The sequence below is a fragment of the Pan paniscus genome, chromosome 2, assembly GCF_029289425.2.
Source record: "Pan paniscus chromosome 2, NHGRI_mPanPan1-v2.0_pri, whole genome shotgun sequence".
NCBI classification, from domain to species: Eukaryota; Metazoa; Chordata; class Mammalia; order Primates; family Hominidae; genus Pan; species Pan paniscus.
Window position 1 is genome coordinate 9,766,173 of NC_085926.1, and position 20,591 is coordinate 9,786,763.

The window sequence follows — 20,591 nt, forward strand, 5'->3', positions numbered from 1 at the left end:
GAAAAGTAAGCATGATAATATATCTGAAGCATGTTGCCTAGCACTTGAGTATAGAAGCTGTTGCTATATTGTGGTTATTTTTTTAGATCATGAGTGTGAACACTCTTTTGGAAAGGTTAAGGAACTCAGTTGGGGAGCTCCTCAAGGGAAGCAAGTCCTCAGTCCCTGGACTAGACTTGGGCTCCGGGGCCAATTCATAGCAGGTGCTCAGAAAACATGTGTAGAGGGACAGGACCCAGGCCTAACCCTTTCCCTTGCACATAAAAGTGTCCACTATCCCATAGAGGGTGGGGAGGTAGGAGGGGTACTTAGGAAAAGCACTCTTGTGAGGTAGAGAGCTCACTTACTAGCCTAAGGACAGGAAGAACTTGAAGATGCCTGATGCTTGCCCTCCTCCTCACTCCCCGCAGGGCCAGAGGTGGAGGCTCATCTCAGGAAGCTGGGCCTGGGCTATCGTGCCCGTTACGTGAGTGCCAGTGCCCGAGCCATCCTGGAAGAACAGGGCGGGCTAGCCTGGCTGCAGCAGCTACGAGAGTCCTCATATGAGGAGGCCCACAAGGCCCTCTGCATCCTGCCTGGAGTGGGCACCAAGGTGAGGCCCCAGGGGGTAGGAGCTGCCCTCTCTACTGACACTAAGAGGAGAGCAGGAAATGAGCCAAGCCTGGGAGCTGGGTAGAGGCTTGGCTTCCGGAGGCAGAGCAGGAAGGAGAAAGGATATAAGTAGATGTTTTATGAGAGAAAAAAGCAGAGTGCAGAAAGAGTAGAAAGGATATAGCCCTTTGAATGAATTTCTAGAAAGACCATTTGTTCAGATGCAACACATATATGCTGCTATATATAGCAGCACTTTGGGAGGCCAAGCACTTTGGGAGGCCAAGGTGGACAGATCACTTGAGGTCAGGAGTTCGAGACCAGGCTGGCCAACATGGTGAAACCCCATCTCTACTAAAAACACAAAAATTAGCCACACGTGGTGGCACATGCCTGTAATCCCAGCTACTTGGGAGGCTGAGGTAGGAGAATTGCTTGAACCTGGGAGAGCCAGGATTGCACCAGTGCACTCCAGCCTAGGCAACAGAGCGAGACTCCATCTCAAAAAAAAAAAAAAAAAAAAAAAGTGTATTCATAGATAGTATCTGTTGATTGAGAATATAGAACAACAGTAACCCCAGAGTGAAGGAGAAAGCAGCCGGCTTTGGGGCTATAAGCAAGATGCTGGCCACATGCTGCCCTTCTTCCACAAGGGCTCATTCTGTGTCTGTCAAAGGTGGCTGACTGCATCTGCCTGATGGCCCTAGACAAGCCCCAGGCTGTGCCCGTGGATGTCCATATGTGGCACATTGCCCAACGTGACTACAGCTGGCACCCTACCACGTCCCAGGCGAAGGGACCGAGCCCCCAGACCAACAAGGAACTGGGTGAGGAAAGTGGGCTGCAGGGGCTGGCAGTGGGCTGGGATGGTAGAAACTTCTCTCTCTCTTAGTCACCTCTCCCTCAGACCCTACCTCTGTTGATGGGTCACAGAAGGGGTCAGATAACTTAGTCTCATCACTTCTGATTTAGGAAACTTTTTCCGGAGCCTGTGGGGACCTTATGCTGGCTGGGCCCAAGCGGTGAGTGTACCTAGGTTTCCTGTCCTCCAGCCCAGACCCAGTGGACTCTTCCACCACCGCCCCAGGTGGCCCTAAAGGACTCTCCAGCCACCCCTGTCCCAACCCCAGTGGATTCTCATTGCCTTCGGCCCTGTTCCCCAAGGACTCTTCCACCTCCCAACACTGTCACTAGTCTCACCAGCCCTGACCCCAGTGTACCCTCCTCCCCACACAGACTCCACCCTCCTACAGGTGCTGTTCAGTGCCGACCTGCGCCAATCCCGCTGTGCTCAGGAGCCACCAGCAAAGCGCAGAAAGGGTTCCAAAGGGCCGGAAGGCTAGATGGGGCACCCTGGACAAAGAAATTCCCCAAGCACCTTCCCCTCCATTCCCCACTTCTCTCTCCCCATCCCCACCCAGTCTCATGTTGGGGAGGGGCCTCCCTGTGACTACCTCAAAGGCCAGGCACCCCCAAATCAAGCAGTCAGTTTGCACAACAAGATGGGGTGGGGGATATTGAGGGAGACAGCGCTAAGGATGGTTTTATCTTCCCTTTATTACAAGAAGGAACAATAAAATAGAAACATTTGTATGGAAAATGCAGTGAGGAGTGGTAGGGAAGCAGGTGAGGAGGGGACAGGGCAGAGAAACTCCCGGTTCAGGGAGGGAAGGGGAGCAGGCTGCCCCCAAGCCCTCCCACGCAGAGGATCATGACCCGAGGTCCAGGGCCCTAGAGCTGGTGGGGCAGTGTGGGGGACAGTTCTGTGCCCGGCTCCACGCAGCAGTCTCGACAGCAACAGCCAGCTGCCGGCCCTGCATGGGAAGACAGAACAGAGGTGGCCGCAGGGGCAGGCCCTCCACTCCAGCCCGGGTGCACCTCTGTGGACCACCCATGCCCTTCTGCAGAGCCCGCTCCTCACCCCCAGCCACTGGTGTCAGCAGCTCCCCATGGCTCGCCGTCTGCCCCTGCCCCTCCTGGCTGGTGCCCAGCTGCAGTTTCCTCATGTGCCGCACCACAGCCGTGGCATTGAAGGCTTGCTGGCATTGAAGGCATTGAAGGGAGAGGGGAGAAAGGACTTTTGAGAGAGTCAAGTCATGGGGCAGGGGCACAGTGGGATTCTTGGAATTGTTCTGTTATTTTCATTCAGGAGTTATTTTATTGATTCCCCTAAAGTCCCCCAAAAACCTCTACAAGGCTTTATTATATATTTACACACACACACGCACATATGTTAGATGTATGTGTATCTATATATATAAATAGAAACATAACTCTAATTCATATTAATATGTAATAGCAAACACTATAGCACTGTATGTCAGGCACTGTTCTAAGCACTTTACGTAGTAATTCATTTAATCTTCATGAAAGTCTTTGAGGTAGGTACTATTATCATTTTCAAAGGAGGAAACTGAGGCACAGAAAGCTGAAGTAACTTGCTCAGGTGTGTCTCTATTCAATATCTCCACCTAGGTGTCCCACACACCCCTCAAATTCACCATGTCTAAAACTAAAACCATCCCCCCAAAACATGTTTCTGTCCCTGTGATAACCATCTCAGTCATGGTACCACCACCATCCATTCTGTTCCCAGCCACAGTCTTGGGCCAGCCCTTGACATCTCTTTCCCCCAACATCCATTGCATCGTCATGTCTTGTCAGTTTCACCTCCTAAATGACTCCTGGATCAACCACTGTTCTCTACCCCCTGTTGCTGCTACTGTGGTTCCAAACCCTTACCATCTCCTGCCTGTATCTCTGCCACAGCCTCCTAATGCGTCACCCAGTCTTTACTCCATTCCATTCTCTGCATCCTGAGAGCTCTTTCTTTTTTTTTTGAGGTGGAGTCTCACTTTGTTGCCCAGGCTGGAGTGCAGTGGCGCGATCTCAGCTCACTGCAACCCCCATCTCCGAGGTTCAAGTAATTCTCCTGCCTCAGCTTCCCAAGTAGCTGGGATTACAGACACGCACCACCATGTGTGGCTAATTCTTTTATTTTTAGTAGAGACAGGGTTTTGCCACGTTGGCCAGGCTGGTCTTGAACTCCTGACCTCAGGTGATCCAACCACCTCGGCCTCCCAAAGTGCTGGGATTACAGGCGTGAGCCACCATGCCTGGCCCTGAGAGCCCTTTCTATGCAGCAAATACTTGCCTAAGATTCTTCTGGGGCTCCTCAGTGCCCTCAGGATCAAGTTGGTGCTCCTCTGTGGCATATGAGGCCCTAAGAGGCCTGGCCCCTTACCTGCTTCTCTAAATTGGGCTCCTGCCTCTCAGTCCCCTCAGCCCCTCCAGTCTGGCCAGGCTTAGCACTTGCACTTCCCGGAATGGCTATAGACATTATTCCGCTATGCCTCGCTAATTCCTACTTAACTGACAGCTCTGTCAGGTCATCACCACTTTTATGACCTTTCTCGGACCCCATAGGCTGGATCAGATGCCTCCTGAAGAATTACAGACTTCTTCCTCTAGACTTGGAGGTGAGGGACCCTCTCTGGAATAGAGAAGGTGTTGGGAGTGTTTGTTGAATGAAAGAGTGAATGAATGAAGTCCTTCAGTAAGGATCCCTAAGCAGTTACTGTGTGCCCAATGTGATGCCAGGTGCTGTGCAAGCTGAGCCTGGGTAGGATGGGGAGGAGTCCTGGGGAGGCTGGGACCAGAACTAGGGATATGGACTCACCTTCCACTTGCTCTTGGCAAAGTTCTTCTTGATCTGCTCACTCACCGACTGGTGGATATTCTTATCTAGAGCTGTATCTCCTGCAATCCTAGGATGGGGTTGTGTGGTGGGTTGCCTATGAGGGCAGAAGCAGACCTGAGGGCCCCAAATCCCGCCCCAGCTCACAGGTTGTGTGAATTCTCACCATGGGTGCTGCAAGGCCTGCTCACAGGTGAATCTTTTCTCTGGGTCCTTCTCCATCAAGTGCCGGATGAAATCTTTGGCTAAACCCCCAAGACAAAAGCAAAGATAATGACAGCATGGTACTGCCTGTGTACTCCCCAAGAGCATACCCACTCCCTCAGGTCTGGCCTGGCATCAAGACAAAGAGGCCAAATCAGTCCATGCCCCACCCCACCCAACCTATGCTCTTCTTCAGGCCCTCCCACCCCGTGCCTTCCAGCTCTTTCCTTTCTCTCTTAAGAAAAACATATGGCCGGGCACAGTGGCTCATGTCTGTAATCCCAGCACTTTGGGAGGCCAATGCAGGTGGATCACGAGGTCAGGAGTTCAAGACCAGCCTGGCCAAGATGGTGAAACCTTGTTTCTACTAAAAATACAAAAAAAAATTAGCCGGGCATGGTGGTGGGCGCCTGTAATCCCCGCTACTTGGGAGGCTGAGGCAGAGAATTGCTCGAACCCGGGAGACAGAGGTTGCAGTGAGCCGAGATTGTGCCACTGCACTCCACCCTGGGCAACAGAGCGAGACTGCGTCTCAAAAAAGAAAGAAAAAAAAAAAAAGTTGTTCTTGACTAATCTCAGTGCATTCACACTGATGATAAACGATAGTAGCTTCACAGGTTTGCTTCTTAATAGGGGGCACAAAAGGAGGATGAAAATGTTTATGGTGGTGTTTTAGACATTAGGGTGTCAATAGGGGAGAGGTATTTTCAAATAGACTATGTTTGAAGATTGAACAAATGAATGCCTAGTTTCTCACTCTGGGAGCCAAGCAGAAGGAAGTACCCAAGCAGAAGGAAGAAGGGGTAGGGTGTCTGGTCTCGAAGACAGCTCTTTGTGTGGTGCTGGAAAATCCGACAGAAGGAAGGCAGGAGGGAGACCGCCCCCAAAGCAGGTGAGGGAGGAACCAGAGGCAGGGCCCAGGGGAAAAAGGCAAAGCCCCAAATACCAGAGTCAGAGATGTCGTCCCAGTAAGGAGAGTCAAACTCGTACTCGGCCTTCAAAATCTGTTCAAAGAGTTTGGCATCATTCTCGTCATAGAAGGGAGGGTAACCGCAGAGCCTGGGCAGGGAGAAACTCATCCTCATTTCCACTTTCGGGTGCCATTGGCTCCGGGGTGGAGCACTGGGGCAGTCTCAGGGGTCAGGCAGGAGCCATGGAAGGAGTTCCCCCTTTATAAACTCTACCAGCCCTGCCTGCTCACTCCTGTTCTAGCTACATTATCCTTTCTGTTCCTTGAATGTGCCGCCATCTTGCCCTCCTCAGGGCCTTTGCACTTGCCATTGCCTCTGCCTATGCCACTCTTTCCCCACACCTCCAATGTCTGGCTCCCTCACCACTCGGACATCACCTCCACAGCGAGCCCTTCCCTGACCTCCCTACTGAAATGGCATCACCCCGTCTCCCTATCCCTGCTTGGTTTTTCTCCACAGTATTTATTTTTATCACCTGACATCAGTTTGTAGATTTATTTACTTGTTGATTGTCTGTCTTCCCTACTAGAAAGAAAGTCAGCTCCCTGAGGGCAGGCACTTTGTCTGGTTTGTGCTGTGCTAAATTTACCCCAGTGCTTGCTTGGCACAGTGCTTGAAACATAGTATCTATTGAATGAAGTAATACTGGTAATTGATTGGTGGAAGGAAGGGAGGGAGGGAAGGAAGGGAGAGCAGAGGGAGGGAGGGCAGAGGGAGAGCAGAGGAAGGAAGAGAGGAAAGTAGGCGAGAGGACAACTCTGGAGCCACAGCCTACCATGGCCAAGCCCCACTTACAAGATGTAGGCGATGACACCTATGGACCAGCAATCCACAGCCTTGCTGTAGGGCTTCTGGGCCAGTACTTCAGGGGCTGTGGAGGGAAGAGGACGTGGTGGTGACAAATCTCTGCCCTTCAACTCTTCCCCCGACCATCACAGCCCCAGCCCAGGGCCCTCCGCACCCACGTATCCCGGAGTTCCACAGGCGGTGGAGAGCACACTGCCCGGGTCCTCCATCTTGGAGAGGCCAAAGTCGGAGATCATGATTTTGGAGTCTTCATCCAGGCTGTAGTACAGCAGATTCTCTGGCTTGAAGGGCAGGAGGGAAGAGAAGGGGCAATCAGAGATGGTTAGAGGCTGGTAGAACCTTCTGCCACTCCAAGCACCTTCTGAGAAATAATGGATCCCCAAAAGCCACTGTGGCTTCATGGCTATCATAAGAAAATCAAGGAAGTTCTCAAGAAGGCCAAAAATTCCAGGAAGGACAAGGCTCAAGAGGGTGTGGGGGGGAACTGTCTATAAACCTCAGGTGTGCACTGTAAAGCCCTAAAGAAATGTTTGAATGCCTATTTTATGCCAGACCCTGGATTAGTGCTTGATTTAATGTCATCCTCACTGCATCCCTGCTAGGCCAGTCTGTATAATCTCACCTAACAGATGAGGAAACTGATGCCTTTGGAGGCAAAGTGACTCACCCAAGAACCCACAGTTAGGCAGTAGCAGAGCCAGAATTCAAAACCAGGCATGTCACACCCCAAGTGCCCTTCTCCTAGAACGGATTGAGATGTACTGCTAAATGTGAGCCCCGTCGCTATTTCTGAGGAGTAGGATTTCAGGGATTTCTGGCTTTTTTCTTTATGTTTTGCTGTCCCATCCAAGTTTTCTACAGAAGGGGAATAGGATTTTTTGGTTTTATTTTATTTTTTTTGACATGGAGTCTCGCTCTGTCGTCCAGGCTCGCTCTGTCGCCCAGGCTGGCGTGCAATGGCACAATCTCAGCTTGCTGCAACCTCTGCCTCCCGGGTCCAAGTGATTCTCCTGCCTCAGCCTCCCTAGTAGCTGGGATTATAGGCATCTGCCACCACGCCGGGCTAATTTTTGTATTTTTGGTAGAGACAGGGTTTTGCCAAGCTGGTCTCGAACTCCTGACCTCAGGTGATCCACCCGTCTCTGCCTCCTAAAGTGCTGGGATTACAGGCGTGAGCCATCCTGTCTGGCCAGATTTTTTTTTTTTTTTAATCAGAAAAAGACAAAATGTTGTTTGGATAAAATGCCACACAATTCACTCGTGTTCCTTTGAGTATCTGGACTAGAATGGGAGGAGGCAGTTTAAGGGTTACAAGATCCACTTTGTAGATGGAAATCCAAGGCTCAGTGAGGGGGTGAAAGTTGCCCAAGGTCAGACAGTTTGGGGTTTGCAAAGTCCCCACCCCTGGGTACCCTAGCTCACCACACCCCCTTGAGCCCCACCTTGAGATCCCGGTGTACAATGCCCAGGTCATGCAGGTATTTCACAGCATCCAGCACCTGGAAGATGAGGCGGCTGGCGTCCCGCTCCGTGTAGAAGCCTTTTTCCACAATACGGTCAAAGAGCTCCCCACCCGACACCCTGCAGCAGGGGATAGGGCAGTCTGGCAAAGAGGGTTGGGACAGCTGGGAGAGGTGTGGGGGCAGGGAAGAGGTGGGGCCACTCACAGCTGCATGATGAGGTAGAGGTGGCCCCCACTCTCATAGATGTCATCCAGGGCTACAATGTTGGGGTGCTTGATCCTGAAAGGAGAAATGAGGTGGTTTAGCCAGGCATGGTGGTGTGCACCTGTAGTCCAAGCTACTTGGGAACTTGGGAGGCTGAGGCAGGAGGATCACTTGGCCCCAGCAGTTCAAAGCTGCAGTCTGTTATGATTGCACCTGTGACTAGCCACTGCACTCCAGCCTGGGCAACAGAGTAAGACCCTGTCTCAAAAAAAAAAAAAAACAAAAAACAAAAAAACAAAAAAACAGCGGTTTAGAGCTCAGGACAGCTCAGCCACCCCCAACCCCTGACCACTGCCTACAAACCTGGGTAGGACAAACCAAGGATCTCGTCCCCAAAGGGAAAAGCTAGCCTACCATGGTTTATTACCATTTTTTGGAAGGTGAGAGAGCAGAGGGATAAACACGGCTCTGGCATACACAGACCTGGGTCCAAATCCTGCCCCTGTCACATGCTATTTGGGTGCAGATCTTTTCACCAGTGAACCACTGCACCCAGCCTGATACATACCTCTTAAGAGTTTTCTGGCTAGGCACAGAGACTCACACCTGTAATCCCAGCACTTTGGGAGGCCAAGGCAGGTGGATCACTTGAGGTCAGGAGTTCGAGACCAGCCTGGCCAACATGGCGAAAACCCATCTCTACTAAAAATACAAAAATTAGCCAGGCATGGTGGCACATGCCTGTAATCCCAGCTATTTGTGAGGCTGAGGCAGGAGAAGTGCTTAAACCTGGGAAATGGAGGTTGCAGTGAGTCGAGATCATGCCATTACACTCCAGCCTGGGCAACAAGAGCAAAACTCCATCTCAAAATATATATATATATATATATATATATATAGTTTTCTGTGTTTACATGTTTGTCAGCCTCCCCCACCAGACATAAGCTCCCCGAATCCAGAGGCTTTGTCTTGCTTGCCACTGTTCCTCCAGCACCTGGTACAGGGTAGGTGCTAGATTTAATGTAACCTCTCTGAACCTCAGTTTCTTCATCTATAAAATGAAGCCAATGGTAGTACTTCCCTCAAGGAGTTGGAGTGAGGATCATGTGAGATAATGCAGGTAAGGTGCTTGGCACAGTGCCTGGCACACGGTAAATACTCATAAGTGAAACAATAATGGTAATTGATTTTTTTTTCTTTTTTTGAGACGGAGTTTTACTCTTGTTGCCCAGGCTGGAGTGTTGCCCAGGCTGGAGTGCAATGGCATGATCTTGGCTCATCACAATTTCTGCCTCCTGGGTTCAAGTGATTCTTCTTTCTCAGCCTCTCAAGTAGCTGGGATTACAGGCATGCGCCACCATGTCCAGCTAATTTTGTATTTTTAGTAGACACGGAGGTTCTCCATGTTGGTCAGGCTGGTTTGGAACTCCCCACCTCAGGTGATCCAACCGCTTCAGCCTCCCAAAGTGCTGGGATTACAGGCGTGAGCCACTGTGCCTGGCGTTTTTTTTTTTTGTTTGTTTGTTTGTTTTTGAGATGGAGTTTTGCTCTTGTTGCCTAGGCTGGAGTGTAATGCACGGTGTGATCTCGGCTCACCGCGACCTCCACCTCTCGGGTTTAAGCAATTCTCCTGCCTCAGCCTCCCAAGTAGCTGGGATTACAGGCATGTGCCACCACGCCTGGCTAATTTTGTATTTTTAGTAGAGACAGGGTTTCTCCATGTTGGTCAGGCGATAATTGATCTTGATGATGAGGAAGGCTCAGCTCTGCCACAAACTTGCCATGTGACTGTATACAAATCCCTGTCCTCTCTGAGTCTTATTAGAAATGCTCTGCCAGGAGTTGGGTGTGGTGGCTCATGCCTAGCACTTTGGGAGGCCGAGGCGGGTGGATCACCTGAGGTCAGGAGTTCGAGACCAGCCTGGCCAACATGGCGAAACCCCATCTCTACTAAAAATACAAAAATTAGCCGGGCGTGGTGGCAGGTGCCTGTAATCCCAGCTACTAGGGAGGCTGAGGCAAGAGAATTGCTTGAACCCAAGAGGCAGAGGTTGCAGTGAGCCAAGATTGCGTCACTGCGCTCCAGCCGGGGCAACAGAGTGAGACTCCATCTCAAAAAAAAAAAAATTATCTGCTCAGGGGAGAGATTGGAAGTGATTCTCTGTAAGTTTTCCAGTGAGGACAGGAGGTTTCATATCAGCATGAGCAATTCATAGACCAGTTGGTTGTGGATTTAGTCTGGGGGTCAGCAGACAGTCATTTTTAAACTTGCTGAGTGGTTTTAATATGTGAGGGGAACTTGAGGTAGGTCCAGAGACAACACCAACTGAGATATGTGGGTCCAAGCCATGTTCAGGATGGATCTTTACACCTGATTGAACAGTTAAACCCCTGTTACTAAGCACTGGCACCTCCATCACATCTGTTATGTTAGCTGTTGTGCCAGGCACTTGAAATAAAGGACTTCTGATGTTCCCCACAACCCTGCCAAGTGGAAATTGTGATCGCCATTTTATAAAGGGGCAATTTAAGGCTTAGAGAGTTTAAATGATTTGTCCAAAGCAGGAAAGGAGGAGGATGGGAGGGCCAAGGCAGGGTCAGCTTGGGGCAGGGAAAGGCTGTGGCCCACGCACTTGTGCAGGACAGCAATCTCATTCTCCATGCTGCCTTCCTTGCCCTCCAGGGCCTTCTTGGCAATGCATTTGATGGCCACCAGCTTCTGCGTCCTCTTATCTTCTGCCAGGATCACCTCCGAGAAGGCCCCCCTATTGGGAGAGGGGATTCACAAGGTGAAGAACTGGAACCCCAGCTTCCCTCCAGCCTCTCCTCCATTCCCTATGGGTTCTGTGACCACTGCTGGACCAAGGACGTGGATGACCCTCCCCTAGTCACTCATCCATCCCCTGGCTCCAGAGGTGGTCACATGACCCAGGCCTGGCCAGTCAAAGTAGTCTCTCCCCTGGCCACAGTAATTGGTCATGTGATGCAAGCCAGGTTACTAGCACTTTGAGAATGAGTCTCCTGTTGAGCTGGTAGGATGTAAGCCTGGAGCTAATGGCGATCATCTTTGCCACCACCTGGGGAGAGCCTGCTTGGGAATGAAATTAACACAAAGGAAGTCCAACCTGAGAAATGGCCAAATATATTTCCTGATAACATGATGTGGCCCTCTGGATCCAGCCATGCCTGAAATCTACCCCTGGGCTTTTTGATTATGTGTACAGTTGGTTCATCCCTTTTTCTGCTAATTTGAGTCATGGCTAATTTAACACCCTTTAGAACCTTAAAGAACCATCAGCATCACCCGGGAACTTTTTTAGAAATGCAAAATCTCTACTGCTTTGGATCCTGGGTCAAAAAAAAGAAAAAAAAAGAAATGCAAAACTTTGGGCCCTGCCCCAGATTTACTAAATCAGAATCTGCAGTTTAACAAAATCCTCAGGTGATTTGTATGCTCATTGAACTTTAAGAAGCAGTGTTTTAGAACAAGTTCTTAAAAAGGAACAAATAAACTCATTTAACTAAAGTTAACTGATTAAGGAGGATTTGCTAGGGTATTCTTTCCACATCTGTTTGCTTTCTCTGGGAGAATAAGAAGTCATAAGTCAAAGAAAAGCATCTCTCGTGGTGAAATTTCAGTCCTCAGGGATAATTAGTTACTGTAGTAACCTCATCACTGGTTTCCAGTCTTGTCCCTCTCCAATTTACCCTCCAAGCTGTGGCCAGAGTGACTATCCTGAATTGCACACCTGCCAAAAAGTCTTAAGTGTCTCCCGGTGGCCTATGGGACAATATCCAGCCTCCCTGGCCTGGCTTCCAAAACCCTACACAAACTGTCCCACTTTCATCTCCAGCCCCTTTTTCCACTCTCCCCCCAGCCTGTGATTTTAAGCTCCACCACACTCTACCTCTCTCCACATAGAACCATGCCTCTAAGCCTTTGTTTATGCTATTCCTTCTGCCTGGAATGTCCTTCTTCCTCTCTGACAAGTGCACACCTACCCATCCTTCAGTCCCCAGCTCTAATGCCCCATTCTCCAGGAAGTTTTCCCCCAGGCAGAAGGCACAGCTCTCTCTGGGCTCCACAAAGCCCTCAATCCCAACCTTAATTGGAGCACAGCACACACCCTGTTGTCATTTTCTGTAGGTCTGTCTCTTGCACATGTCTGGGATCAACTTGAAGGGCAGAGACCAGGTTTGAGTTATTTCTGCATTCCCAGCACCAAGAACAGAGCCATCTCCAGCCTCAGTTCCCAAACCTAGGCCAGAACACCTAGCTCTTGGCAGCAAGTTAAATGGACTGACTGGCACCTTCATTCTCTCGACTTCTTTCTCTTCAAGAACCCAGGGCTATTGGGAGAGCAGCCCCTGTCCCACCCATTGTCATCCAGAAGTGAAAAGCTGGGGACAGTTTAGGCCCTAGATAGTGCTGCCACAGGGCCTGGGCTGTGGGAAACAGGAAGCATTAATTGACCAGAGGAAGCACCACCCTGGACTCAGCCTCCCTCAGCCATCCAGCACCCAATCCTGCCCTGGACTCACGTGCCCAGAACATCTCGGAAGTCGTAGATGTCCCTAATGTCCTCCGCCTGCTTCCACCTGGGGCCTTCCACTGCCCCCGGCATGGCCCACTGCCCCCCGACCACAGCCAGGGCTCCTGTAAGGAGAATGGAAGGAGGAGACTCAGCAGAGCCCAGCCCTCTGTCTGGGAATTTACTGCAGGCCCCATTCAGTCATTCAACCTGCATTTATTCATCCTTGATTCATCCATTTGACAAAATCATTCAACAAACATTCATTTGTTTATTCAACATTCGGCAAATTCTCATGCCTAGAGAAAAACCTTTCACAGTGGCAGCAAAATTCTTTATTTAACAAAGTCATGCATTCATTCATTCATTTATTCTAGTTCTCTTCCCAGTTTTCCCCCTATCCAAATCCAAGCACCTAGGTAAACCCTGACTTCTGGCAGTACAACAGATAAACTCCCAGAGCAGCTGGTAGAAGCCTGGAGGATCCCCCTGTCCCCAGAACCAGTGATGTCCCCGCCCCACCCTGGGGATTGCTGGGGTGTCTCCTTTCCCTCCTCCTTCCCCCGACTCCCCAGCCTCTCCGAAATCAGGTTTCCAGCAGCCTGGGCTTCTAGCAACATCTCAGCCACGTTTTTAAATAGCTCTTTCTGCACTGTTACCACAGCAACAACAGCCACAGCTGGAGCTCCCCAGACCTCTCCCTCCTGACTCCCCATCTGGGTCCCGGGAGCATGAGAAATGGTCCTGCTCACTCTGTCCCTTCCTGGCCCCATCTAACCCTATCCAGCCTGGCCCTTCCTCTGCTGAGGTCTGTCTCATCTGGCAGGAGAGGGCGGGAGTTCTCTCCCATTTATCAGATGAAGAATGGGGAGACTGAGGTTGGAGTTAGGTAGAGGCTGGCTCCAGAGGCCCAAATGACACCTGGCCTGGGGCCCCCAGCTAAGCTTGCTGAGGGCAAAGGCCATCGAATGGCCTTGGCTGGTACTTCCAATATGAAGCCAGAATGGGCCCCATTCAGAGAACACAGCCTCCCAGCCCATCCACAGATGAGGCCAAAACAGAGCCCAGCATGCTTTGTGACCTCAGGGAGAGCACTTTCCTTCTCTCTTTTTCTCTAAGGGAGAATGAGGAGAAGGTGCCCTGACTAGGGCCTCTGGTGTGAGATTCCACTCCTGGAACAGGACCTTTTTCCCAGGGGACCCTGCCCACCCATCCAGGGGCAGAATCTTCTAGGAAAGGAGACTCGAGTGTAAGCTCTAGAGGCACAGTCTGAAACCCACATGGAGGCCTACCAAATACAACCCTCACAGATCCACACACATCCCTGTAGCAGACACACCACACCAAGCCCCCTCCACAGCCCTGAACTCAAACACCTGCCTCCCAGATCCAGTACGCCTTGTATCCACATCCCGTGACACCTGATCATACATGTACTCCCAGACATCAGCACACATGTCCACACCACACAGTGCCCCAGACAGCCCTGCACCCGAACACCTGCCTGTCCATCCAAACATCCCTCACCCAGCTCCCTCTTAACACCCCAAAACACACATCCACCCGCACCCACACAAGATGACACCCAGACACACACACACACACCCCCTCATATACCAGACGTACCCTACACCCTCCAGCTCCTCTACCCCATCCCCTGGAAGCTCCTATATTCCAAACCAAACCCCAAGTCCTTACACACCTAACTCCAAACATCCTCAGTACACAATTGTACACCCCCTCCTAACTCTGACTTAGGACCCTGAGAGCCAAATACCAGCACACAAAACACGTGGACACCCCTCTGGAACAAAAAACACACAGATTCCCAGATCCTCCACCCATGTCTGACCCACACGCCTGTCCTAAGACAGTACACTCCGCAAGCCCCCCAACCCCATGGATACCTCCAAATGCCCACGCCCTTCCAGTCAGGCCCAGCTGAAGGCGCTCACACAGGCCCCCTTCTCTATTACCCACTCAGTGTCCCATAGGCCCGCCTGGCACCTGCTGGGCCTGGGACAGAGGTGGAGAAAGGCCCAGCCCTGCCCCTCAGGGTCCAGCCCGCCCGGGAGAGTGCCCAGTGGCCACTCCTTGGGAAAGGATACCCAGAGGCTAGGGGCTCCCACCGCCCCCACGCAGCGCCCAGGGGTGCAGGGATGGGGGGCCCGGCTGTACCTGCGGCTGCCCCGCCGCGGGGCTGGCTGGGAGGCCCGCGGTGGTTGGCGCCGAGCTGTGGCCGCGGTCCTCACCGCTGCGTGCCTGGGCCACCCGCCCGCGCTCTCGCTGAAGCTGGGGCTCGGCTCGGCTCGGCGGCTCTCTCCGCCCGCCTGCGGCTCTGATGTCAGTGGAGGTGGAGCCTGCGGCGGAGGGACCCGGGATTGGGAGGCGAGGCACCGCTCCAAGGCAGGGGAAGGGGCACGGGTGGAGGTCATCTCCCTGCTTCTGGTCAGAGATCTCCTGCTGGACGTTTCCCGCCCTTGGTCTTAAGCGGGGCTCCATTTCACAGAGGGGACAACTGAGGCCCGGAGAGATGATTTTCAAATCAGCGGGTGGTCGGAAGCAAAGCAGGATTCGAACCCCGTCTGTCTGAAGCTAGAGGCCGGCCAAACTCACCCTGTGGCCTGGTGGATTTTCTTTCAGACCAGTTCTGCGACCTCCCTTAGGGCTCTGTCTCCCTTCTCCGTGCCCTGAAGGGAAACAGGCCCTGGAACTGCACGGGAGTCTGCTGGGGGATGGGGGAGTGAGGGAGTGGGGAAGGACCGGGCAAGACTAGGCAATGAAGAGAGTGGAGGTGGTCGCACGGTGTGGGCCCCACTTGACAGGTGGGAAGACTGAGGCCCCGGTTCCTCTGCAAGATGGAGCTGAGGCTTCAGCCCCAGACACTTGCTCCTCAGAGCGGGTGGTGGTGCCTAGAGGTATTGGGGGCAGAGGGAATTGGGGAGGAGGAAGTTAAATCGGGATCCTGAAGGAAACAGGCCAAAAACGACCGAGGTGTCACGTGACTGGCGGGGCTCCAGAGTTTGATGGCTGGGGTCCAGGTTAGGGGAGAGAGCCTGCAACTAGGACGGCAGGCAAGAGGCCAAAGGTCGGTTTGCTCAAGGCCTTCCTTGGGAAGAAATTTGGTGCCGAGTGGAAAGAGGGGGCGGGGGGAGCAACTCGCAGGAATTGGGGATGGGGCTGAACTGGGGGCAGCCGGAGGAGGCACGTTGCTTGGGACCCCTCTCCACCTCCAAGGGCCTCCAAGTGCCACTCCCTACTCCTGAATTCTTGCATGTTCCAGCTGGTGATGGGGAGAGAACAGTGCTTATGCCCAGCTCATTTCCTTTTTCTCTTTCTTTCTTTCTTTTTTCTTTCTTTCTCTTCTTCTTTTTTTCTTTTTCTTTTTCTTTTAAGACAGGGTCTTGCTCTGTCACCCAGGCTGGAGTGCAATGGCATGATCACGGCCCACTGCAGCCTCAAACTCCTGGGCTCAAGTCATCTTCCTACCTCAGCCTCCCATGTAGATGGGACTACAGGTGCGTGCCACCGCACCTGGCTTTTTTATTTTTTGTAGAGATGGGGGTCTCACTATATTGCCCAGGCTGGTCTCAAACTCCTGGGCTCAAGCAATCCTCCCCAATCAGCTTCCCAAGGTTCTGGAATTACAGGCATGAGCCACTGCACCTGGCCAATTTATTATGCCCACCTTACAGATGAGAGAGGAAGATAGCTGAGGTTTCTGGAAAGGCTTTGGAGTCTAACTGATCCTGGTCATGCTTTACCTCTCCGAACCTCAGTTTCTTACTCGGGAACATGGGAATATTGAAGATTGACTCAGAGTTCTGAGAATTCTATGATATAATGATATGAAGTGCCTAGAACACTATTCAAAACATGAGAGCTAGACTCAGTGTAAACTGAGACTCAGAGAGAGGACTTGATTTGGCCAGGGACGAGGGGTTAAGGGATCCATCTTCCAAATCTCAGTATCTCAGACTCCTTAGTTCATGGAAAAATACATTTCCTGCTCAGGGCTGAGCCCCCACTCTCCCCTATACCCACCAAGCACACCCACTGAGCTAGGGGTTCTTTTACCACAAATTCCTGTTCATCTTGATGACAACACCCCCTGGGTGATAAGATGACCTCTGTCCTTTCGAGGACTTGTACAACTTCTTTTTTTTTTTTTCTTTTTTTTTTTTGAGACAGTCTCCCTCTGTTGCCCAGGCTGGAGTGCAATGGTGCCATCTCACCTCACTGCAACCTCCGCCTCCTGGGTTCAAGCAATTCTCCTGCCTCAGCCTCCCAAGTATCTGGGACTACAGGCGTGGACCAACACGCCCAACTAATTTTTGTATTTTTAGTAGAGATGGGGGTTTCACCATGTTGGTCAGGCTGGTCTCGAACTCCTGACCTCAGGTGATCCATCTGCCTCAGCCTCCCAAAGTGCTGGAATTACAGGCATGAGCTACCGCGCCCAGCTGACTTGTACAGCTTCTATGGTGTGCTTTATATTTTTCCTGCTTTTGAGCATTTCTGAGAGGCCTCGTGTTTTCTTTAACAAACACATTATCTTTACTTTTTTAGTATTTCTATTGAACAAGTGATACATGGTCATTGCAGGAAAATTCCATAACGTATTAAAAATACACACAGACTAACTGATGAGATTCTTTCGCTTCCCAAGTGACAGAATGCCAACCTAAACCAGCTTCATCCAAGAGGAATCTATAGTTCACAATAGCTGGCACAAGATTGCAGGAAAAACACCAGAGATTAGGGGCTTGGAGACTGGAACTGGAGATGCAGTACTCATAGGATTTGCTTTCTCTGTCTTCCCTCCTCTCTCCTTGTCTTGATCTCTCTTCACACGTTGGCCTCTTTTTCTCTCCAGAGTGAACTTCTAGTTGGCAGGAAACATGGAGTGAGGCAGCCCCAGCTTTCCAATTAAACACAGTGGAAGGGAAGCATCCTCCCAATTTCCTATCTCATTCTCAGGGAAGGACTCTGGCTCTGCTTGAGTGATAGAGTGACATGTTCACCCCTTGGCCTCCAAAACTGTTGCCAGGAGAATTAGGGTGCTATATTGAGCAAGTGTACTGTAATGGGCAGCCATAAGGAATGGAAGAGGTATCTTGTCCAAAGGAATTAGGGGTGCGAGGGAGGCAAGAATAACACAACACTCTCAGCCGGGCCCCCACCAACCAGAGACAACCAGTGTTCACATTTTTAGTACAATTCTTCCAGATTTTTTGGATGCGTATACATATACATCCTTCTGCAGCCCCCAGTCCCGATGAGCACATTTCAAAGTACTAATCAAAAAGTGAGTGAAGGGCCAGGCGTGGGGAGGCCAAGGTGGGCAGATCATCTGAGGTCAGGAGTTTAAGACCAGCCTGGCCAACGTGGTGAAACCCTGTCTCTACTAAAAATACAAAAATTAGCTGGGTGTGGTGGCATGCACCTGTAGCCCCAGCTACTTGAGACGCTGAGGCAGGAGAATTGCTTGAACCCAGGAGATGGAAGTTGCAGTGAGTTGAGATTGCACCATTGTACTCCAGCCTGGGTGACACGGCAAGACTACATCTCAAAAAAAAAAAAAAAAAAGTGGCTGGGTGCGGTGGCTAACGCCTATAATTCCAGCACCTTGGGAGGCTGAGGTGGGTGGATCATGAGGTCAGGAGATCGAGACCATCCTGGCTAACATGGTGAAACCCCGTTATCTTTTGTATCTCTACTAAAGATACAAAAAATTAGCCAGGCGTGGTGGCGGGCGCCTGTAGTCCCAGCTAATCAGGAGGCTGAGGCAGGAGAATGGCGTGGACCCGGGAGGTAGAGCTTGCAGTGAGCAGAGACCACGCGCCACTGCACTCCAGCCTGGGCGACAGAGCGAGACTCCGTCTCAAAAATAAATAAATGAATAATAATTTTTAAAAAGGTGAGTCAAGGAAAGTCAAATGTTCTCAGGGAAAAGGGGGATGATCTTTTCTTCGTTTTTTTTTTTTTTTTTTTTGAATGGCTAAACAGTGCAGACATCTCCATCAATTCTTTTATTTATTTATTTATTTATTTATTATTTTTTTGAGACAGCGTCTCACTCTGTCACCCAGGCTGTGGTGCAGCGGTGCCATCATGGCTCACTGCAGCCTTGACTTCCCAGGCTGGAGTGATCATCCCACCTCAGCCTCCGGAGTAGCTGGGGCTACAGGTGTGTACCACCATACCTGGCTAATTTTTTTTAGTTTTTTATTTTTTGTAGATATCAGGTCTCTACTCCCTCTGTTGCCCAGACTTCTCTGGAACTCTGGAATCAAGTGATCCTCCTGCTTGGGTCTCCCAGAGTGCCGGGATTATAGGTGTGAGCCAGTATGGCTGGCCTCCATGAATTCTTGAACCTGACAGAAAAGAAGCTATTGAAAGAGTGAGTAGTTAACTAAGATTAGAGAAAATGGAAGAAATAACAAGGAAAAGATGGACAGGTTTATTTTTTAAAATTCTTTGGCTGGGCGTGGTGACTCACTCCTGAATCCCAGCACTTTGGGAGGTCAAGGCAGAAGGATCACCTGAGGTCAGGAGTTCAAGACCAGCCTGGGCAACATAGTGAAACCCCATCTCTACTAAAAATACAAAAATTAGCCAGGTGTGGTGGCACATGCCTGTAGTCCCAGCTACTCGGGAGGCTGATGCAGGAGAATCACTTGAACCTGGTAGGCGGAGACTGCACTGAGCCGAGATTGCACCATTGCACTCCAGCCAGAATGACAGAGCCAGACTCTGTCTCAAAAAAAAAAAAAAAAAAAAAACTTTAACTTTTGTTACTTTTTTTTAACTTTTTTTCAAAAAGTGAAAACCCTACTCTACTCCGAAATGGTAGCCAAAAATGAAAGGCAAACTTCAGACTGGGGAAATGTTTTGTAGACAATGGCTTAATATATTTATTATATAAACAGCACACAGGATTGATAACAAACAGTAAGAACCCAATAAATGGTCAAAGGATACAGATAAAACACAATAAACACAGGACATTTTGTATCTCACCTAGTGATACAAAAAAGTACAAAATAGAAGGTCATTTGCAGCCTTTCAAATTTGAAGTTTAAAAAGCTGGTAACACTGAAGGCTGATGTTGATGTGAGGAATGAGTAGTCCTACATTCTGGTGGGAAAATGATTTGCTAAAGATCCTTTGGAAAGCAATTTGGCAATATGCATCAAAGGCTTAAATAATGTCGAGGCCTTTTGATTCAGGGACTCCTCTTCTGGCAATCAATTTCAGAGAAGTAATCCTAAATTAGGACAAGGCTATATGCTCCAAGGTGTTTGAGTAATTTTTTTTTTTTTTTTTGGCTGGGCTCATGCCTATAATCCCAGCACTTTGGGAGGCCGAGGCAGGAGGATCACTTGAGCCCAGGAGTTCTCACCAACATGGTGAGACCCTGTCTCTACTAAAAATACAAAAATTAGCTGGGCGTGGTGGCACACGCCTGTAACCCCAGCTACTCGGGAGGTTGAGGCAGGAGAATCACTTGAACCTGGGAGGCTGAGGTTGCAGTGATTTAGATTATGCCACTGCACTCCAGCCCGGGCGACAGAGCAAGACCCTGTCTCAAAAAAAAAACCTCAAAAAAACAAAAAACAATATGTCCTGAGCTTTTGATTAAAGGTTTTGATAAGAAATCACCATGTGAAACTTAATTTCCATTTGCTATCAAATGTATGGAGAGTATTTTCAATGTATGATTCCAGTTTCCACATGAGATATTACTGAAACAGATTTTGGAGGACATCTACCAGTCTGCCACATTCCACATCTCACTTGTATTTCTTTGCACCAACTTCACCCTCACTCCCTCTCATTAGTCCAGCCTCTATGCTGCTCTGAGAGTGCTTTCTGCTCACAAACCACCAGTGGCTCCCTGTTACTTCAGAATGTGATTCTCAAACTTTAATATGCACCAGGAATCACCTAGAAGACATGTTATAATATAATGTAAGGCTATGCCCCATACCCAGAGGTTTTTTTTTTTTTTTTTGAGACAGTCTCACTCTGTCGCCCAGGCTTGAGTGCAGTGGTGTGATCTCTGCTCACTGCAACCTCCACCTTCCAGGTTCAAGCAATTCTCCTGCCTCAGCCTCCC

The 20,591-nt window shown here is 50.3% G+C and overlaps 2 protein-coding genes across 13 annotated transcripts in view; one reads left to right on the top strand and one right to left on the bottom strand.

The window, feature by feature from the left end:
* Window positions 1-20,591, top strand: part of OGG1 (8-oxoguanine DNA glycosylase) — a 39,923-nt gene that overhangs the window by 4,352 nt on the left and 14,980 nt on the right. For 2 of the 9 annotated variants that reach the window (XM_034955722.4, XM_055110930.3), the window contains exons 4-6: window positions 411-592; window positions 1,268-1,418; window positions 1,564-1,613. In XM_034955722.4, coding sequence (XP_034811613.1) covers window positions 411-592; window positions 1,268-1,418; window positions 1,564-1,613 — 383 coding nt within the window. Of the gene's footprint in view, window positions 1-410; window positions 593-1,267; window positions 1,419-1,563; window positions 1,614-1,827; window positions 2,192-3,970; window positions 4,461-20,591 lie in introns of those variants that run through there. The other 7 variants (XM_003814250.6, XM_034955726.4, XM_063602134.1 and 4 more) reach the window with 7 other exon arrangements.
* On the bottom strand, window positions 2,131-14,804 carry CAMK1 (calcium/calmodulin dependent protein kinase I). Of its 4 annotated transcripts, XM_003814244.4 has the most exons (12): window positions 14,648-14,804; window positions 12,480-12,594; window positions 10,571-10,702; window positions 7,938-8,012; window positions 7,713-7,851; window positions 6,425-6,551; window positions 6,259-6,334; window positions 5,439-5,551; window positions 4,455-4,533; window positions 4,271-4,358; window positions 2,513-2,630; window positions 2,131-2,405 (listed from the first exon to the last, which is right to left on the bottom strand). In XM_003814244.4, the coding sequence occupies exons 2-12, from the start codon at window positions 12,560-12,562 to the stop codon at window positions 2,323-2,325; spliced, it is 1,113 nt and encodes a 370-aa protein (XP_003814292.1). In that variant the 5' UTR covers window positions 12,563-12,594; window positions 14,648-14,804; the 3' UTR covers window positions 2,131-2,322. The 4 variants fall into 4 exon arrangements, with proteins under 4 accessions (XP_003814292.1, XP_034811611.1, XP_063458201.1 ...); XM_034955720.2 differs by lacking the exon at window positions 10,571-10,702; XM_063602131.1 differs by having other exon boundaries at window positions 2,131-2,630.